This window comes from Taudactylus pleione, unplaced genomic scaffold (assembly GCF_031769625.1).
Source record: "Taudactylus pleione unplaced genomic scaffold, aTauple2 ptg000619l, whole genome shotgun sequence".
Classification (NCBI taxonomy): Eukaryota; Metazoa; Chordata; class Amphibia; order Anura; family Myobatrachidae; genus Taudactylus; species Taudactylus pleione.
In genome coordinates, this window is record NW_028285021.1 from 925,909 (window position 1) to 945,065 (window position 19,157).

The window sequence follows — 19,157 nt, forward strand, 5'->3', positions numbered from 1 at the left end:
CAGCATTTCACCCCTCTCGAAACCTAAGCTTTTGAAGCGGCTCCACCTCTAATATTTGGCAAAACAAATAGCTCCCTATTTCAACACACTGATTTTAATTAAACAGCTCTAAAAATTTAAGCAATGGGATAATCTATGGCTTCGGGCCATGTAGGATAAATACCTTGGTTCATAGGAAAATCGAGAAGCCACTTCTAAAAGGAGGAGCCTTGCAAGGCTCAAATGGAGATTCTGAGAGAGTATCCAGCATTAATTCTCAGGGTGCCAAGGATGGGCCACAGGGATCCAACCTTCCATACCGCTCAGAAGGCTTTTCTGCAGCAGTACTCCTTGATTTTGCCTATCCCTACTATACGAGCTGCCAACTGAAAGATTGTTTTCTGTCCATTACCATAAAAGGACGTACTTCTCCCATTATGTTGCGTTTGTGGCACCTTAATAGTTGAAATAGGACACATCTGCCTTGTTGCCGTAGTAAATAAAAACACAATGTTCCCAAAGTCCTTCATAGACATGTAAACAAGCCTAGTAGACAGCTTTCGTTTCCCTTATGTTGGAGGGCAAGGTTGACATGTATTCTTGCCACTGCTAATAGAGGTATGCAAATGGCACCCCCATCCATGCTTGTTGGCATATCGAATAAAGAAATATTCATCTTCAAAAGGATCTCAGATTTGTGTTTGTTGATCAGCAATGTAGGTCTTCATTGCAAGAGAAACCAGTTGACCTTCATACTTTGTATCCTTGCTCTAGCTTGCTAGAAAGCTGTAGGTGTCTCATATGGTGTCTGGCACTTGGAATCATTTTCTACAGTGGCAGTTATAAGGCCCAACACTGTGAAACATTTCAGCTGTTGCCCAAGAGCAGAAGTGCAAGTAGGGTTAAAGGGGAAGCCGAGGGGTAGGCACTAAATAGTTAAACTGTTCGTTAAAACACAAAAGCTACCTTCCAAGTAAACCTCAGGCCAAACAAGGAGCCCACTGAAGCACCCTCAAGACTAAATTGAGGTCCCCAGACGAAACTGGCAGAATAGAAGGAGGCCGTACATGCGGCGCACACTGCATAAATGGCTGAACAATGTCCAGTAACAAAGCTAGTCACTTCTGAAACAGGACCGATAAAGCAGAAACATAACGTGGAAAGATACCTGGTAGAAACTGGGAAGCGACAAAGGTCGCACACCAACAGTTCACCATGCTAAACGGCAAGCATAGTCACAACAGAGAAAAATATGCAGGAGCACAACCTCAAAGTCTAGGAGCGAATAAAAATCCCCAAAGGGAGCCAGCCTTGAAAAGCTGAAAAAACCTGAAAAAAACCTGAAGCAAATCCCCAAAGGAGCCACTTGTTGGAAGATACCAACACTAAACAAAAGCTGGGCATAATCTATACCAGTGGTTCCCAAACAGGATCCTCAAGGTTTCCCAACAGTTCAGGTTTTAGAGATATCCATGGTTGAGCACAGGTGGCTTACTTAGTACCTCAGTAAATTTGATTTAACCACCTGTGCTCAACCATGTCTCTCTAAAACCTGAACTGTTGGGGAGCCTTGAGGACCAAGTTTGGGAACCTCTGCACTATAGAATTATCTGTAGGCCATCTGTCGGATTGGAATGGAAATCTGGTAGTGTGTGGAAGCAAATGACAACAATTTGCTCAGAAAGCAGACAAATATGATCAAACAAATTGGTTAAATCAAATGAATTTAACACATTTGATAGTTTGTTTTCCAGTGTTTGGGACCATATGGCAGAATGTCACTTACTCCCATACATTACTAGGTTTTCATTCCAACCAGCTAGATTGGACAGATAATTGAAAGGAGGGCATCCAAACGCAAACTGACCCTGCACTCTGACAAAACTGCCCTAGAATCCCTGATCAAGGGGAAGCCACAGGAAGGAAAATGGTATCACCCACAATCCTGAGCAATGCACCAGAGTGCTAGCAGAATCTGGAAGAGTCAGGGGCATGGACATCTGCAAATGGTAGAATTGTCAGTTAACATTTTAAGTGGAACCTGCACCCAGGAGCACGACCACCCAACAATAAACAGATGTGCCACAAGGCAGGCCCACAGCTCCCAAGTAGTGTGCAGCCAAGCCTGCACCATTCTGAAAAATCGGAATCTAATAGAAGGGATTGCCTTGCAAAAATAGTGCCAGAAGATACTGCCCTACAGTACAGATATTAACTACAATCTCAAAGTGGCACCTAGACCTCCTCTGCAGTGGACTGAGACCAGAATCTTAAACTTGCTGGGCCCATTATTTCTATACTTTTGGGTTAAGAAAATAACATGCTCGGGGCTGCATCCCAATGGATAGAATCATGGCTCAACTGGCTGGCAAGGGATAGGAAGTTGTGCCCAAAAGACCAGAGAACTTAAACTTCAGGAAGTAGTACAGTGCTATGGGCAGGTGCTCATCTTGGACAGAATCGCAATGGTTGGCTGTATTTCCCCTTCACGCTAGGGACCTGGAAGTGACATGAGTGAGGGCGGAAGTGCAGTTCCTGCCCATGACAGCCAGCTAAAGAACTTTGTCCCCACTTACACAAGTTTGTTGTCCGCTCGCCACGTTTCGGGCACGGTGGTTCGCTACGCTCGCCACATGGTTATATTCCCCTTCTATGTCCACTTGGATGGCAGGGAATGACACTGGACACTGGCTGACGACGTCAGGGTCCTCTCGGTGAAGGGGATTTAGACATTACCGAATCACAATCCCCTTTTGCAGGATCCTCTGGGTCAAACCTGGTGTAGGTACTGTGCAATCAAAATGCCACCAGGGAAACTGCTACATGCTAATCCTGCCTGCCACATGACCAACACTGCACGAGGGGGTAAGACTAGTTAATGAAAAACAGAAGTGGGAAACCACTCTGGCTAGTGTCCAGTAGATCTGTTTAAATACGGATAAATTCTAATGTGGAAGATGTCTGCACCAGCTATGAGATATATTTAATCTATATAAAAAGGTATAATTTCTCAAAAACCAACATAATGGTCTATCATTATTTGCATATTATTAGATGACCTTTGGTTGGTGGTGCTCCAAAAGAATGATATACTAAAACATTTTTTGCAAAGGGCAAAAGGAGGACAAATCTAAAACCTTTTTTAGAGCACTCTTAGTTAAGAAATATTGTAAAAATGTTGATATGGATGAATATAAAAAACTAGCTTTTAATAAAAAAAAAAACAAAAAAAAACCACCCTTAAAAAAAAAAAATTTACCCAGTTGAATACATATTTATGTAACTTTTGCTATTTTTATTGTAAGGACACACTGTATAATATTTAACCATTTAAAAGTAATTTGAGAATTACTCCAAATACGAACAAATATATTCAATCAAGTATTAGTTGCTCAAATGCAAATGTTATGTATGGCGAAAATGTGTTACTCAATCTGTTTCTGAGAGATAAATCAAATGATCATCATCAGAGGTACACACTGGTAGAGGATAACTGGAAAGTAGGTCCCGTAAGTGCAGGGGAATAAAGTTATTAATTATACCCCTTTCAGACATACGACCCGGGAAATTTCCTGCTCAGACCCGGGAATTTCTCCTGTGCAAATTCCCGGGTATTTGGTAGAGACCCCCCTTTCACACTACAGCATCTACCCGGGAAATTCCCAGGTAGAACCCTTTAAGACATAAGCAGGGTTTTTTCGTTTTTAATTTTACCTGCTTCTCCTCTGCCCTTCATAGCCTATCCCCTCTCCGGCTGCTGTTGATATCAGTAGGCAGCTGACCAATCACTACAGGCATTTTATTTTATTATTAAATTATTTAAATGTGCCCTGGTGGTCCAGCGGGAGTGCAAGCGGCCCACCGTGGCAGAGACCTGCCGGCGGGTGTCCCCGGCGTCCGACGCTAGGGATGGTGAGCAGCTGCGCTGAGCGTCATATAGGACGCTCGGTGCTGCCAACTCAAAGCAGCAGCGCTGAACGTCTGCGCTACCAATTCTGTAGCACCATTCAGACATAAGCAGGATAATTTCCCGGGATATTCCCTGGTCGATTGAAGGGTCGGCTACACGGGAATGTGTTCCCGGGTAGGTACCTTTCAGACATACGCGGCAACCCGGGAATTTGGCTGAGGCAGGCCAAATTCCCGGGATTCTCGGCATGTCTGAAAGGGGTATTAGAAACAATCCCGGAGTGTTTATTAGAGAAATCAAGAGTTAGAATATCTTTACGTCCCTATTCATTGGCATATATACATAATATATCAAGCACTCAGGATATATAGTTCGAAAATGCTTCTGATAAATACACTATAGCCCAGACAAAGCAATAGTCGTCGATGGGTTTTCCCAAATCTCTATAATAGTCTTACCCAACTAGCATAAGATTCATCGATAATCAAAAACACACAAGACCTTGATAATATATGCAATATAAAAATATGAATAGGGACTTAAAAGATTCGTAATTTTTGCTATTTTTATTGTATTCAGCCAGGTAAGTTTTTTTTTAAGGTTTTTTTTTTTTTATTAAATGCTAAGTTTTATAGTCATTCATATCAACATTTTTACAATATTTCTTAACCAAGTGCCCCAAAAAAGGTTTAGATTTGTCCTTTTGCCCTTTGCAAAAAATATATGCTTAAATACGGATAATCCCACAACCACGTACAGATGTGCCTTCATACACCTAGCCTCAATACACCATATGGCAAGAGAAGCCTGTGCAAGTGAGCAGCGGCAGGTGGTGTAGCATAGTAACTTTCTTTAAATTTGCACCGTACACACAACGAAACATTACTCAATCCGTACATAGACACAGGGCTGTGACTAACCGCACAGCAATAAGTTTTAAATATGTACAAAGTCACAACTGAAATTAAAAAAAAAAAAAAAAAGCAGCGGCTGTCGCATCGTATCACTTCATATTCAGACCCATTCACACAAAGATGTACAAGTGTCACATATCAAATTAATCTGTGCAGTCTCGTTAAGCGGTTTATTGCATCGCATTGTGACTAAGACGTATTATCAGCAATAAAACACAAGCATGGCCTGCTGAGAAGGGCTATTTGGCGAAACTGCAGCAAGAGTGTATGCAAACACATCTATAAGGTAGACTGGCCATCACTTACCATACTGCTGCTGGCTAAGGCAATTAGAGACTAGGACTGAAGCAGTTTACCAGTTTGGAACACCTTAGAGGTCCGCTCCTGTACCCATCAGCTGTTCCATGCTCCCAGCACTACCCGCTGTAGACAGTTGTGGGCACCATCTCTATAGCCATAGGAGGCCTGGGTGATGCACCAGGACAACGACTACCTCTCTTCATAGCTCCAGCTTAACCCAGGAGATCTAAAAATCGTTTTTTGGTTTGTTTTATTAAACAGAAATGAACGCTAGTTCTTATTTATACCTTTGCTGGAAAAGCTACAAAATCGGTAAGGTTTACCACTGTTGCATTAATGCTCCACCTTGTAGACTGGGCAATCATATTAGATGGTGAGTGCAATAGCACGACTGGGCAATATCTATAAATGGGGATTGTCCCTGAAAGTTAGGACTAAATATAATTGAAGCCACACAGGAACATGGAGTTGTGCTGTAATCTGTCAGATGACAGCCGCCATATAAACGGCCCCAAAATGAAAACAAAGAAAATAAAAAACAGGAGCCAGCAGAAGGCTGCACTCTCCTGAATTGCCCCTGTGAGAACCAGAGCCTAAGGAGCAGGCACCGGTCTGCATTACCTGTTCTGTAACCCAGCGTTTCCTACGGAGATCCTGGTAGCCATAACAGGAACCAGAAATGGAGAAGCAGGCTGCAGTCTGCTGAATGAGCAGTCTCCATAAGCTGTGGTAGCAGTAAAACTGCAGCTCCTGGGTGCAATGCTGCAGGTGCAGCTAATTAAGGCAAGCCCCCTGTGGATAAAGCTAGGGCCCTGGAGCACTCGCAGGTGCCGGGAGTGGGATGGAGAGAGATGATACCAGCTGACACTGCTGTCATAATGCCTGCTCCTTTCCAAAGCCTGATCCCAGAAGAGGATTCAGGCAACCTACAGAATAAATATGACTAGGAAATAAAAAAAAAAAAAAAAAAAGGCCTTGATGTACCAGTTTCCTATAGCTTCCCTTAGGCCTGTAGAGGTATGCCTCTTTGCAGGATACATATCCTCTGTGAGCCTCTGACTATTGTTTGTACTGGGGCAGACAAAATGATCTGTCTCCTGAGAGTTTAGAAAGGAAAGCATCTAATTTCTAACTACAGTCACTAGTATGTTCTTGGGACTAAGCTTCCACAATCCAGTAATGTCATCACAATGCTCTTCTCACTGCCGCAAAGGTTGCCATAATTCTAGAAGACAAAATTATTCTGTGGCAATTTGCATACAATTTACATCTTTCCAGGTTACTGCCCCATATTCTTAGTGCAAAAGTTGCCACCAGAGTCACCAGTGTAGACCTCAACTCCTACAGCTGTTAAATGAAACTTTTTTGTTCTTCCTTAAAATTCTTTTCATCCATACCATCCAGCCTGTTCACGCAGGAGGCACATTAGTCTGGGTGCTTTCAATATGCCTCAATAATGCCATCATTAACTAATAAGAGGAAACCAGTTTTTTCATTAACCCCTGAAATTTGCTTCCAGCAAGGCCTGTTTCACTAGACTCTACAGCTCTGTACAGGTGTATTAGACATTAGCTGGACATTAGAGACTAGAACTGAGCCATCGGATAAAATCAGATGCATTATGCCAGGTACACACCATACGATGTGTGTACATGGCAGACATGCTGCGATGAACTACATATCGTGCGTTCGTGTGACATGCCACAATATGGTGAATAACCGCACAATAGATAAGTCATTCACCAGCCGCCGCCACAAGCACGGGGTCGTTCAAACTGACAGATTGAGCAGTATGTAGGCTTGATCTGTCGATGCAATGAACGACCCCGCGGGAGCGCATATGGTCACTCATAATAGGTACACACTGGCCAATCGGACGACATATCTGGTGTGTACCCAGCTTTAGAATCAACATGCTGCATACCTGATTCACAGTCTTCAGAGTTAACACCGATTGATGACCAGGACCTTTACATTTTACCTGATACTTCTGTTTACAAGAAAGATTTGCATCATTCTCAATCTATGACCTGCTGGGTGCACAAAAGGACTTCGCCTAAAGAACCAGAGTGGGCGCATATGACTGCTGTGTGTTTGAGGCCTAACAGAGTCACCTTTACTTACAACCGCAATAACTAAAAAAGGAGCCTTCCTTTTGAATAAAAGAAGCGACTACATATTTCAAGTATGTTAGCGTGCAGTGAGCTACTCCAAGTTGCCGAATTGCATGCTGGAAGTAGCTGTATTTCTAGGTCACCGCTCTCTCAAACTGCACAAGTTGCATTTTTGTTTAATGGTCAAGAAGCTCTAGAAGTTACAAAATGGATAATCAACATTTTAGCAGATCGCTTCAAATGACGAGATCTCCAGAAAGCAACCAACCGAAGTTCTACATAATATGGACAAACTGACCAAAGCAGTTGTGTCGTTCTATTTATTGAAGATAGCATGCAAATAAGCTAGCCTCCTTAATTGCAAAAAGGATCCACAAGCTTTAACAAATCTCTAGAGTTTAAGGGAGGAATTCAATTGTTTTAAGATGGCTGCAGTTTCGGAATGAGGCAAAACTTTCATGGACATCTCGGCACAGAAGGACGACTTTTGTCTCGTTCGGAGATCCAAACTTGGTGGGAATTTCAGAGCTAAAACAAGAGATATGGTAAGAACTTACCTTTGTTATCTCTGTTTCTACGAAGTCCATAGGGTCCACAGGGTTGACCTTGGGGTATAGGTTGGGAACCAAATCCGGGCACCACGCAGTTAAAGCTTTTAGTTCCCAGGATGCACTTGGGTCCACTCTCCCTATAACCCCGCCCCCCAGCCAGAGGCACCTCAGATTGTAAGTAGCCAAAGGCCGAAGGAGGAGAGAAAAAGAGAGAGAAAACTGGAACACTCTAGAACCATACTCACAGAAAAGGAGACGGGAAGCCGGTGACCAGTAACACAGCCCATATGAAGCCAGGTGCGTCAGGGCGGGCGCCCTGTGGACCCTATGGACTTCGTAGAAACAGAGATAACAAAGGTAAGTTCTTACCATATCTCTTGTTTTCTACTTCAGGGTCCATAGGGGGTCCACAGGGTTGACCTTGGGGATGTCCCAAAGCAGTTCAACCAAGGGTGGGGACGCTCCTGTGCTGAGAGGAGAATCAGTCGCCAAAAAGGAAGCATCCTGAGAGGCAAAGGAAACCAATGCCTAGAACCTTAAAAAGGTATGGACAGAAGACCACGTGGACACCTAGTAAGGCAAAACAGCCGAGGCGCCACGACGAGCCGCCCACGAGGGTTACACGGCCCGAGAAAAAAAAAAAAACAAGCCTCAACGACAGAAATGCCCACCCATGGGTAGGCCCCTGAGGAAGACATACGAGGCCATCCAGTCAACATTTCATTATAGGCCGGCCATCGTTTCCTGTTAAAACCAGAAACCGCAGACCACCAATAAGGAGTCCGCTTACCATAAGGAACTTGAACGGATCACATAAAGCCAAAGAGGCCGGACCACAGTCCATGAGGCCACAACAGCCGAGAGGACTGGGAACTGAATGGCCATACCATAAGTTCCAGAATAATATGGAACCTAAAAACCACTTTAAGAAGAAACACAGGGCGAGAGCAACTCACACCCTGACATGATGCCCTCCAGAAGAGGGAGCCACATGAGAACGCTCCCCATTCAGACACTCTCCTGGTTGATTTAAACACCCTGAGAGAGAGAGAGAGAGAGCTTAAACAATAGACCATGTAATGGCTATCACAACCAGCGGTTCCATTGACTGTCCCCGGAGGGAACAAAGAACCACTACTAACTCCCCAGGAGTCCCTAGGGAGGACAAGTGGAGACATAATCCAGAAAACACTCCAAAGGATGAACTGGATACCAGAGCGGAGCAATTCCATATCTTAACCATACCGACAGTGTAGAGATCCGCACTGTCAGGAAGGCCAGGCCAAGGGTGAAACCCAAGCCAGCTGGAAGGAATGCCAGAATATCTGGAAATCCTGGACACCGGAGGATCGTATCGACAGGTACGATACCATAAGAATTATGTATGCCACAGTCCGTGGCAGATCCCAGCAAAGTCTGGCCTATCTGCTCTAAACATCTCAATGAAGACAGAGCCAGGGAAGCCCGAGGACCACAGTAGGGGCGCAGTTAAAGACAAGCGATCCAGATCCAGGGAAAAACAAGAACCCTGAGACAACAGGTCCAGATAGTGAAGCAGTAGGAACGGAGCATCGAGGAGGAGACTCCGAAAATCTTAGTACCAGTGATGTCTGGGACGACCTGGAGCCCCCAGAAGGAAAGCCCCTCCGTCTCGAATTAAACTTCCGAAGACCTCGAGGAAGAAGGGAGACCGGAGGACACAGGTACACAAAGTGGAAGGACCACTTCACTGACAAAGAGTCACTGAAGGTAGCTTCAGTACTCCTAGAGCTGGACTGTAACACCGGTAATGTGTGATCGAGTCAGAAGGCCATGGGGATCAATCCCCTCAGGGAGGCCCCCTCTGCTCACCAGGAGTTGAAACCTCTCTTGGAGAAGAGACTAGTCCCCGGGATGCACGCCGTGACGGCTGAGGAAGCCCGCTTCCCAATGGAGAGCTCCGGGAATAAACACCGCAGAGTTGGCCAGGAGAAGACCCTTGGACTATGTCAGAATGGGTGACATTCCTAACATTGCCACCCAACTACCAGTGTTGCCTAGATGGAAGCCACTGTTGTGACACTGTCGGACTGAACCTATTCAGGTTTACCGTGACAAATGGGTTAGGCCAGAGTGAAAGTCCAAGACAGCTTAAAGTATCAACAAGGTAAGTGGCAGGGCAGAAGCGACAGACGTCCAACTGCCCCGAAATGAATGCGGACCAGACACTGTCTTTAGCAAAGAACACCCTGGACGAGATGGCCATAGCCACCCGGACAGAGACCAACTCGCCTCCGTAGAAAGTATCATCGTTCGAACAGCGATCCGATGGAAAAAACTCGATCCATCTGGAGGGGAGTCAATTATGGCAAGGCCTGGAATGGAACTGAGCACATTCCACCCTACCAAAAGGTAGACACTCTGGTAGACCGCGCATCACAAAGAGTAATGACATGTCGACTGCGTAGATATCCGCACACTCGAAGTTGAAGAGTGGAGATCTTGTCTTACGCCAGAAAAATTCTCAGATTCTGAGAATCCAGCAGTGCTCCCAGATGAAGAAAACCCTGTGAGGGATGCAGGGAGGACTTTTCTGTGACGAGAAGAAGCCCCGGTTATCCTGACCTGGCGGTAAAGTACCTTGGTGATCCTGCTAAAAGTAGGAGACCGTCCAGAGAAAGGAGCATTCGGATACACTGAACAGGTGAACTGTCAGAAAATCCATAAAGCTGGTAAACCCCGGTGGAGTTGAGGACAGCCCCAAAAGGCAGAGCCCGAAACTTACAAGTGTTGCTGTGGCACAGCAAACCTGAACCCATGCTGATGAGAGGGCTCTGTATGTACCCGTAGGTACGTATCCTGAATACTCGGATATACCATAAAATCCCCAGGTTCCAAACATCGGATGATGGAGCATGGACGATTCCACCTGAGTCAAGGCACCGTTGGAATCTGATTCAGGGATTTGAGACAGAGTATAGGCAAAGGAGGACCAGTCGGTCACCGCCCCAAAAAGAAAGTAGAACAACCAGTCCCTCACTGAGATAGTGAGGTTGGCCGAAATAGCTCTGCTTACCACAAAGACTGTATAGCTTTCTGGGATTGTAAGGCCCTGATCAGTTCTGAAGAAGGGCCCGTGTAACAATGCCTGTGAGGAGGCTGCATGAGCAATGAGAGGCCGTTGAGAATCAGTACCTCACTCTGGAAATTCCCCAGATGTAGACCTGTCCCGTCAGGCTGAGGGTATATCCTCAGGTGTAGAAACAGGGTCGTCCGGAAGTCCAGGACTGCTCGGTACTGGATAAGGTGGCCCCCGTGGAGGCCGACAGCCTAGGAAAAAACAGGCCTTTAGGCTGACCCTGAGGAGAAAAAGACTTAACAGAGTTAGTCCGAATGTAGTGGGAGTAGCTAAAGACGGTATCTCCCCATTAGTGATACTGCCAATGATGCAACGATCTTGTCAAGGTCAGGACCAAACAAGAACTTCCCCCTGGAAGGAGTGTGCACCTCTGCTTTCCCATAACGCAGCCATAGGGTACTGCGGCGGATACAGACGCCGCCGAAACCCTGAAAGTTAGAAGACCGGCATCCCATGAGGTAATCCCACATATGACCACTGCATATTTTGTGAGCGGCAAAAAGATATTTGAACCTCAGACGTGTTGGAGGGGAAAAACGTCACAAAAGCATCACCATGCGATGGCCATGGTAGGACGGGCAACAGGCCCTGAAAACGAGTACATTGATTTCAGGCAAAGTTACCACCTACGGATCCGTAAAATTCGTCCAGGCCGGGATGGGAGGCGTATTAATGCCTGTAACCCGATGATTAACATACAAATCCATCCCAGAAGGGGATTTCCATTACTTGTGAGGACCCTCAGGGAATGGGAAACAGGAGGCCTTTGTGACTCCTCGTATCTGGGGACAGCCAGACTCCCGCTATGAGATCCACCCGCTGGGCAGAAAACGGGAGATGTATGATACTGGTGCAGGATCGACATTCTCTATATCCAGAATGAGCCTGGCTACCAGCCCCAAAGCAGGGATAATAATACTTGAGATCGGCTCCCCCCCATGTGAGAGGGAAAGAGCCGAATATACCATCCAGTTCACGGCAGAGCCACTGGTCAGTAACCACAGGGCGTATATCACGCCAATTAGTATTTCGTATAAAACGACATCCACCAGGGTGGCCGTTGTGGTAATCCCTGCAAGGGGAATGACAGACCGATGTGGTATCGGAGGTAATTCATGTACTGTGAAAAACCCCGGCAGGGAGCGATAGTCTGTGACACAGGGGTAAATTGCAAGAAATTGCGAGATACCCCGAGTTCAAAAGGGCAGTATGGTGAAGTAACTCCAAGCGAGTGACGACAATGGGGCCCGCCCGGCGATCCTCAAAGGAGAGGATCCTGAGAAATAAACCGCCCTTTAAGGGGGTCGTGCAAGGGGCCCGGCACCAGATGGTGCCGCATACGAAAACCTTTCTGAGTTAAAATCCTCCGCACTAATTCCTGCAGGCTATGACTTGCAGGATAGCAATAATGGGTGCAGTATCGTGTGCAATCTCCTGGTCAGATATATCTGACTATCTTGACGGAAATATTAAGCAGCGCCATACCGGTCCTGACTGACGCTAAGATTAGCTGCAGGAACCCATTATCAGCGTACGCAACTCACAGTTCCATCTAAAATATGGCAACGTGCAGCACGCAACAGTATGTGACAAACCTCACAGATATTAACAAATATATATATGTGAGGTCTCAGAACCACCCCAGGTACACCTGTATTAGGGCAGATAAAGAAAAGGGATAGATATACACTGACAGGTGAGAGAAAAAGCAGACAGTCAGCACTAGCATAAGTCACATACAATGCAGAAAAATATATATACATACATAAGCATGACATATAATATACTGCACAATGTCGCTACATTCAACTGCCCAGATTCAGTGTCTGGGAAGGCTATAGCGCTGTGTACACTCACCCAAAATGGCCAGGTACGCAGGGGGACTGGGCTCACTGACATCCTAAGAGTTCTGCAGCACCACAGAGAGAAAATGGCCGCTGGAGACCTCAGAAGAAGCGTGGCCCGCGGAGGAAGCAGCTCAGCGACGCCAGACTGTATTATTGAAAGGCGCGCTGAGCTGAGGGGAGGAGCCGCTAGACAGGGAAGGCTTCCTCCCCTGGCTAGCAATTAACCCCCCGGGATGCCGGCTCCCGCTGCCGCTATAATCCCTGGTGGGCTGTGGACACGCGGGGTATGCCTCCATGGAGGGGGAGCCCGCCGCCACCGCTAGCGCCTCCGGTCTGTCCCCAGAGACCGGAGGCATAAGGCTGCATGTACACGCGGGTCACCGCAAGCGGTGACCACGCGACTTACCTGTCCCCGTCGATCCGGCAGCAGCCCAGGGATTCCTCCAGAGCCCGGCTAGTACAGACTCTGGGGTCCCGCTGCGATCCCCAGATCTGTACTGGCGTCGCAGCGCCGGCGGGGTGTAGGAGCGGCAGCTCAGACGTCCATTGGACAGTCTGATGCTGCCGCTCTGAAGAGTAGTAAAAAAAAAAAATAATAAAATAAAACTCTTTTAAGCTTAGGGGCTGCTAAGCAGCCCCCCTGCAGTAACGGTGACCCGACTCCGGCCGGGCACCAACTTAAACTGAGGTGCCTCTGGCTGGGGGGCGGGGTTATAGGGAGAGTGGACCCAAGTGCATCCTGGGAACTAAAAGCTTTAACTGCGTGGTGCCCGGATTTGGTTCCCAACCTATACCCCAAGGTCAACCCTGTGGACCCCCTATGGACCCTGAAGTAGAAAACAGAACCGCTCGTCTCTAGTCTAAAGTGAAGGGTGTTATTCAATGGTTTGAGCAGCTGGGCACTATTACAGAGGGTGCCCATTAATTCTGTAAGCTAACAGAAATCCACCCCAAACTCATCGCACCAGGTAGTTTTGAAAGGTTTAGCCGCTGTACTCCACTAATACCGTTGCATTTGAGAGCGACATGCTCGATAAGTAATGGGTGCCCGCACCAATTGGTAAAAAACAAATGAATATCCCCTAAAACATGTTACTTAAGAAAACCTTATGACTTCAACATAATTCACTATGGCACGAGCATAATCATGAAATACTGTGGTAAACAAGTCAGTAATACAACATGTGGTTTACATCTGCAATATGTTCATATGCAATAAAAAAATTGCAGCAATACACTCCGAGAGATGGAATTAGATTTAGAGATGTCTAACTAGACAAATATTTTCACACAAGTTATTTCACCTTTTAAAGACTGCAGTCTCTGTTTTTGCATCTACGGTAAGGCTGAGGGTTTCCTTCATACTGCCATTCATCACAGTTTCTGTCATCTGATCAGCGTTCTCCACTTCCTCTTCTCCATCAGAGCTGGCATCCATTGCAACAGTAACTGGCAAGGGAATCAAAATAAATGTTTTTGCAATTAAAGGAAAATTGTTTATCAGGTTCAAAGTTTCCTGAATGAGTGATGCGAGCATCCTCTGAATTTCTAGTCATGGTTTTTCAAAGAGAAGAACCACCGATGTATACAAGCCACGGCCACTAAACACAAGACTGTTCTGCCCTGCCCTGATTTTCCACTACAGCCCTACTCAAGAGAAACAGTCAATGGCTTTTCCTCCGCCTACAACACTCTCTCCCCTCCCCCATGATTGATGAGGGTTTCAGATAAGCAACTTGTCAGGGATCGCAAAATACGCACTACAGGCTGTTGGGGACCCAATTTTAAAAACAAAGTGGGTCTGCAGAAACCGCCGTGTGCTGCGCCGCAGCCGCCTATCGTTGCTGGCAGCATCTTCACAACCAACCAGCAGAGTTTCCTCATCTAGGCCCCACCCCTCACCCAATCTCCAGGCAGCTCCAACCAGCCAGACATCGGGCCCACCAGGCTCCACCCACTCCCCGGGAGCAGCAGTGATGAAGCAGCACCTCCAGCACCCCAGCCAATCCCTCGCTACCTGTTTCTCCAGCCAATCGCAGCCTGCAGTGTCGTCCTCCCCCTCTCTCAGCCCGCCAGCGCCTCGATCTGCTGAGGACGCTTTCCTCCAGGTCAGTGTCCTGTGGTGCCTCTGCATCCTCTACAGGGGGCGCACTGACCCCGGGAGCTGCCGCCAGCACCATCTACCTATGCCGCTGAGACTGGCCCGACTCACCCAGTGCAGTGCAGCCACCCTCTCCTTCACAAAAGGTAAGCACTGCTCTGTCATTGGCCCATGATGTCCTCTGTATATGGGCAGCGACCACCAAACCTGCCTACACTCCCCTGGCTGGCACCTGTGCCAGGAGGGATGGTTAGGCTTATGGCTGTGACCCTGTATGGTAGGGATGTGTAGAAATGTGTCTCCCCCTGCAGTAGTGTGTCCCCTGTGCCTGCAGTGCAGCAGACCTTCGAGAAATTATTTTTAATTATTTCATTATTTTTATTATTAATGTAATACTGCCTGTGCTTAACACCTTTCCCCAGCTGTTATCTATACTCTTACCTCCTTCCTACCCCCCCCCCAGTACTGCCTGTCCCTAAGCACCTGCTTGCCTCAGCTACTATCTCTTCACCTCCTCTCCCCAGTACTGCCCCAGCTGCCATCTACCCTTACCCCTAACCCCATCCTTGCCCCCCCAGTCGTACCCCAGCTGCTATTTTACCCTTGCCCCCTCCCTTCCCCCAGTACTGCTGCCCCTAATTCTATCCTTGCCCCCCAGTACTGTCCTAGCTGCTACCTCCTCCCTACCCTCGCAGCACTGTCCACAGTACTGCCTGCCCCTTAACCCCCCATTTGCTCCAATGCTTCCAACTGATTTCTACCCTTACCCCCCCCTACCCCTAACTATCCTTGCCCCCAGCACTTTCCCAACTGCTGTCTGCACTTACCTCCTCCTTGCCCCCAGCACTGCCTGCCCTTACCCCCCCACTTCTCCCTGCCTCTGTCTCCAGCTCTACCCCAACTACTGCTTACCATTAACCTCCTCTACCCAAACTGTACCAACATTGTACCATATGTGATGGGACCCATTAAAAGTGGAGTAGGCCCCCAACTTTTAAAAGTGAGAAATCCCTGGCACCCACAATTTATAGTATATTTAGGTTTGAATTTCTCCATTAAGTTACACTTTCTGAAAGTAGGGTTTCTGTGACTCAATGTTACTTGCAGGATGCACGATTTTTAAGAGTGGGCATATGCCCAGTCAAGCTTAGAGTGCTGGTGCCATACCATATCATTTACATTTGTAGGAATCCAGAGTTGTCTGCAACACTAGACAGAGGGAAAATGCATACCTAAGACATACAAACAAGATGCAGGCATGAAAACAAAGGCAGAGCTTAGGCAAGGAAGAGTGAATAAGTGAAGATAGACAGCAGCAAGGGGGCAGTAGCGCATGCAAGTTATCTCCTATTAAAGAGGTGGGGTTTTAGAGAAGGCTAAGGGAGCGTGATCAAGCATGGTAAAGTATTCCCTATATGCATAGCGGTATAGGAGAGGTAATCTACACAGGAATGAGAGCAGATTATCAGAATGGTGGTGAGAGACAGGTTGCAGGGAGATCCAAGAGGGCTTGAGAGAGTATTTACAAATAAAATTTGAGATGGACGATTGTTTAGCGAGTGAGAGGAAAGCCATTTACACTGGAGGACATGGAAAGCCAGGGCAGAGGTTTGCAGAGATTAAGATCAGCATTTATTGAATGAAGCAGGGACAGATGGAAACACCAGATGAAAAAAGTTGCAATAGCCAAGGCAGGAGATGAGAGAATGCATGATTATCAGAAGCATCTTTATTAAGTGTATTCTAGCAATAAGGAGGCGTCAAAAGAACTGAAATATATGCAAGGAGAAGGATCGGGTGGACTAATGGTTACATTAATGCAGTAGGTATGGGAGACTGAGGAAACCATGCATCACACCAATGTGCCATGTTTTGGACAAATCTACAGTTAATAAGTTCCCTAGCATTGCTCAGACTCATATCTACACACATCTCTAATAAAGTATTTACAATGTTAAGTGTTTTCACATGTACAAATGGGTCATAATACAGTGAACATGTATTTTGGTTGAGCTCATGTTTTTCTAAACTTTACTAATAATTTCCATTAATCCCTTTTTTTGAGTAATAGAGGAAACCTCTCGTCTTTTTATTCAACCTTTACGTTTTATCTACGTGCAATGCTGCACCATATAAAACCGGTACAATTCACGCAAAGTTCCAAGCTAAGATGCTGCATATTTACTTTCAGTCTGTGCAGATGCATTAACGCTCAGTGGATCCATTGGTTCTGTGCTGGTTTCCATTTCAACAGGAGAGTTACTTCTTGCAGTGTCCTTTGCACTGTGGATTAGAAGAATGCCATTATGCCGATATATTCACAAGGGGTTTGTGCAAAGGGTAAAATGACGTGAAGTAAAATGCACTGGAGGTGGAAAGCCGTTCATTCCCTCCTTGGTATGATGGATAGTGACCTGATAGAGGAGATTTCTGTAAACGACGCCCAGCCAGTTTCTTTTGACAGTGGCTCATCTGTGCTCCACACGTCAGATCCCATGGAATCCATGTTGGCTACGTGTGCAGTTTCCATTGGAATATCGAAGCTTGCTGGCCAATTGCTTGCTGAAAAGGAAGAGGAACTGGATCAATGGAGAGTAATGGCTATAAGCAGATTCCAGTCTTCATTCTCAAAACATGACACTACAGCTAAATCCAGAAGTAAATTGTGCACGGCTACCTTACACAAAAGGCTGTTATTCACAAGATGCAAATAAACGACAAGTCCAAGCATCTTCCACTACAGCATGAGAGCCAGAACCACAGCTTCTAAACGTATTCTTCAAAGCATGCAACATAGCTAATATACATTTGTACTGTGTCAGGATCAAAAAAAATATATAGACTTGCCTTCACTGGCGTCCACCTCCATTTTGTCTTCTTGGTTGGCTGTGCTGGATTCAAATAATCCCTGTTTAACGGAGTCCTCCTCCTCGGAATCTGTGCTCTCTTCACTGTCTGTGCTTCCTGAGCTATATGAATAATTGTTATATTGAGACTGGAAACAGGGGAATGGAAATTAAAAAGAATCACAAAAATAAAAGTTGTCTTGTACTTGTCACTTTAAGGGCCAGACTCAATTAGACGCGAAAAGCCACGCAAAGCTGCGTATTGTGCAATCCTATTGCCGAAGTTATTGCTTTTGCGGAAACGCCATAAAACAAAAAACGGCAAAAAGTTTACAATCTCAGAGCAGGTGAAAATATGCACTATACTTTTTTGGCTAAAAATGTGGGGTCTTGGTTCAGAACCTTTTGGACAACCCTCCCCCCCCCCCCAAATGACTAGGCAAAAATAACATTTTTGAAATCGCTTAATTCCTCCTAATAATGACATTTCATTTTTGGGGTGCAAATTTAAAAAAGTGTTGGAAAATGGGTTTAAAGTGCTGGGTCAGGTATTTTGGGGGGCTGTATGGATGGGACATGTTTTTAGGATTGCAGGTGGCTGCAGCAGGTGTATTTAAAAAATTTTTAAAATGACACTTCATAGACAAATACATTAGCACACATTTCAATGTACCCTCAATTTAACTACAGTGATATTTTTTATATTTTTATTAAATATTATAATTTTTACACACTTATGCAAATATGCATATATCAGCCATTTGACTCAATTTAAGAACCCAAAATACTTCTATTAGGGCAATAATACACTTCTATATTGATTTCCAGTGTCAGTTAGGCTTTTTATGGGGTACAGACTGATTTTCCCCAAAATGTGCTGTACTTTTCGCAATAGGACAGGGCAAAAAACGGGAGAGCACAATGCTAAAATACGCAAAAATATTGTATCAAAACTGGCTAAAGGTGTAAAACTTCTCCGGCATTAAGTTTGTTTTATCGTGACTAATTGAATCTGGCCCTAAATCTAAGATAACATTATTGGGTATATACAAAACACCTATGAATAAAACCTATGAACCTGTGCTGGCCTCATCAGACTGCATGAACAGACCCCGGCCAACACAGCCACAAGTGGCCAAATTGATCAGTTTTGCCCTCGGGGGCTAATCCTTTGAGTTAAGCCAGAGACGCAGGCTAATCACTTTGGGCTACTCATTTCTGCTCCCATCTTTACTTGGGCAGTCATGGAAACAATAAAATAGAATGCATCACGCACCACAAGTATTGGATTCACTTACTTAAACTATGCCCGTCCCCGCAGTCCGCTGGCACTCTGTATATAGGAGAGGGTGCGTGGCTCTGTGCGGGGTTTATTAGTGCATTCAGACGACTGCTGACGTGGCGCTAAATGTAATCCCCTTCCCTGCCTAAACCTCACTATGGCACTAGAGCTGTGCCAGAGTATTAAGCTCACCTT

General features: G+C 45.9%; 1 protein-coding gene across 6 annotated transcripts in view; it reads right to left on the reverse strand.

The window, feature by feature from the left end:
- Nucleotides 1–19,157, reverse strand: part of PPP6R3 (protein phosphatase 6 regulatory subunit 3) — a 143,720-nt gene that overhangs the window by 18,018 nt on the left and 106,545 nt on the right. For all 6 annotated transcript variants that reach the window (XM_088454502.1, XM_088454503.1, XM_088454501.1 and 3 more), the window contains 4 exons: nt 17,682–17,803; nt 17,249–17,396; nt 17,020–17,117; nt 14,038–14,182 (listed from right to left, as the gene is read on the reverse strand). In XM_088454502.1, coding sequence (XP_088310628.1) covers nt 14,038–14,182; nt 17,020–17,117; nt 17,249–17,396; nt 17,682–17,803 — 513 coding nt within the window. The remainder of the gene's footprint in view (nt 1–14,037; nt 14,183–17,019; nt 17,118–17,248; nt 17,397–17,681; nt 17,804–19,157) is intronic.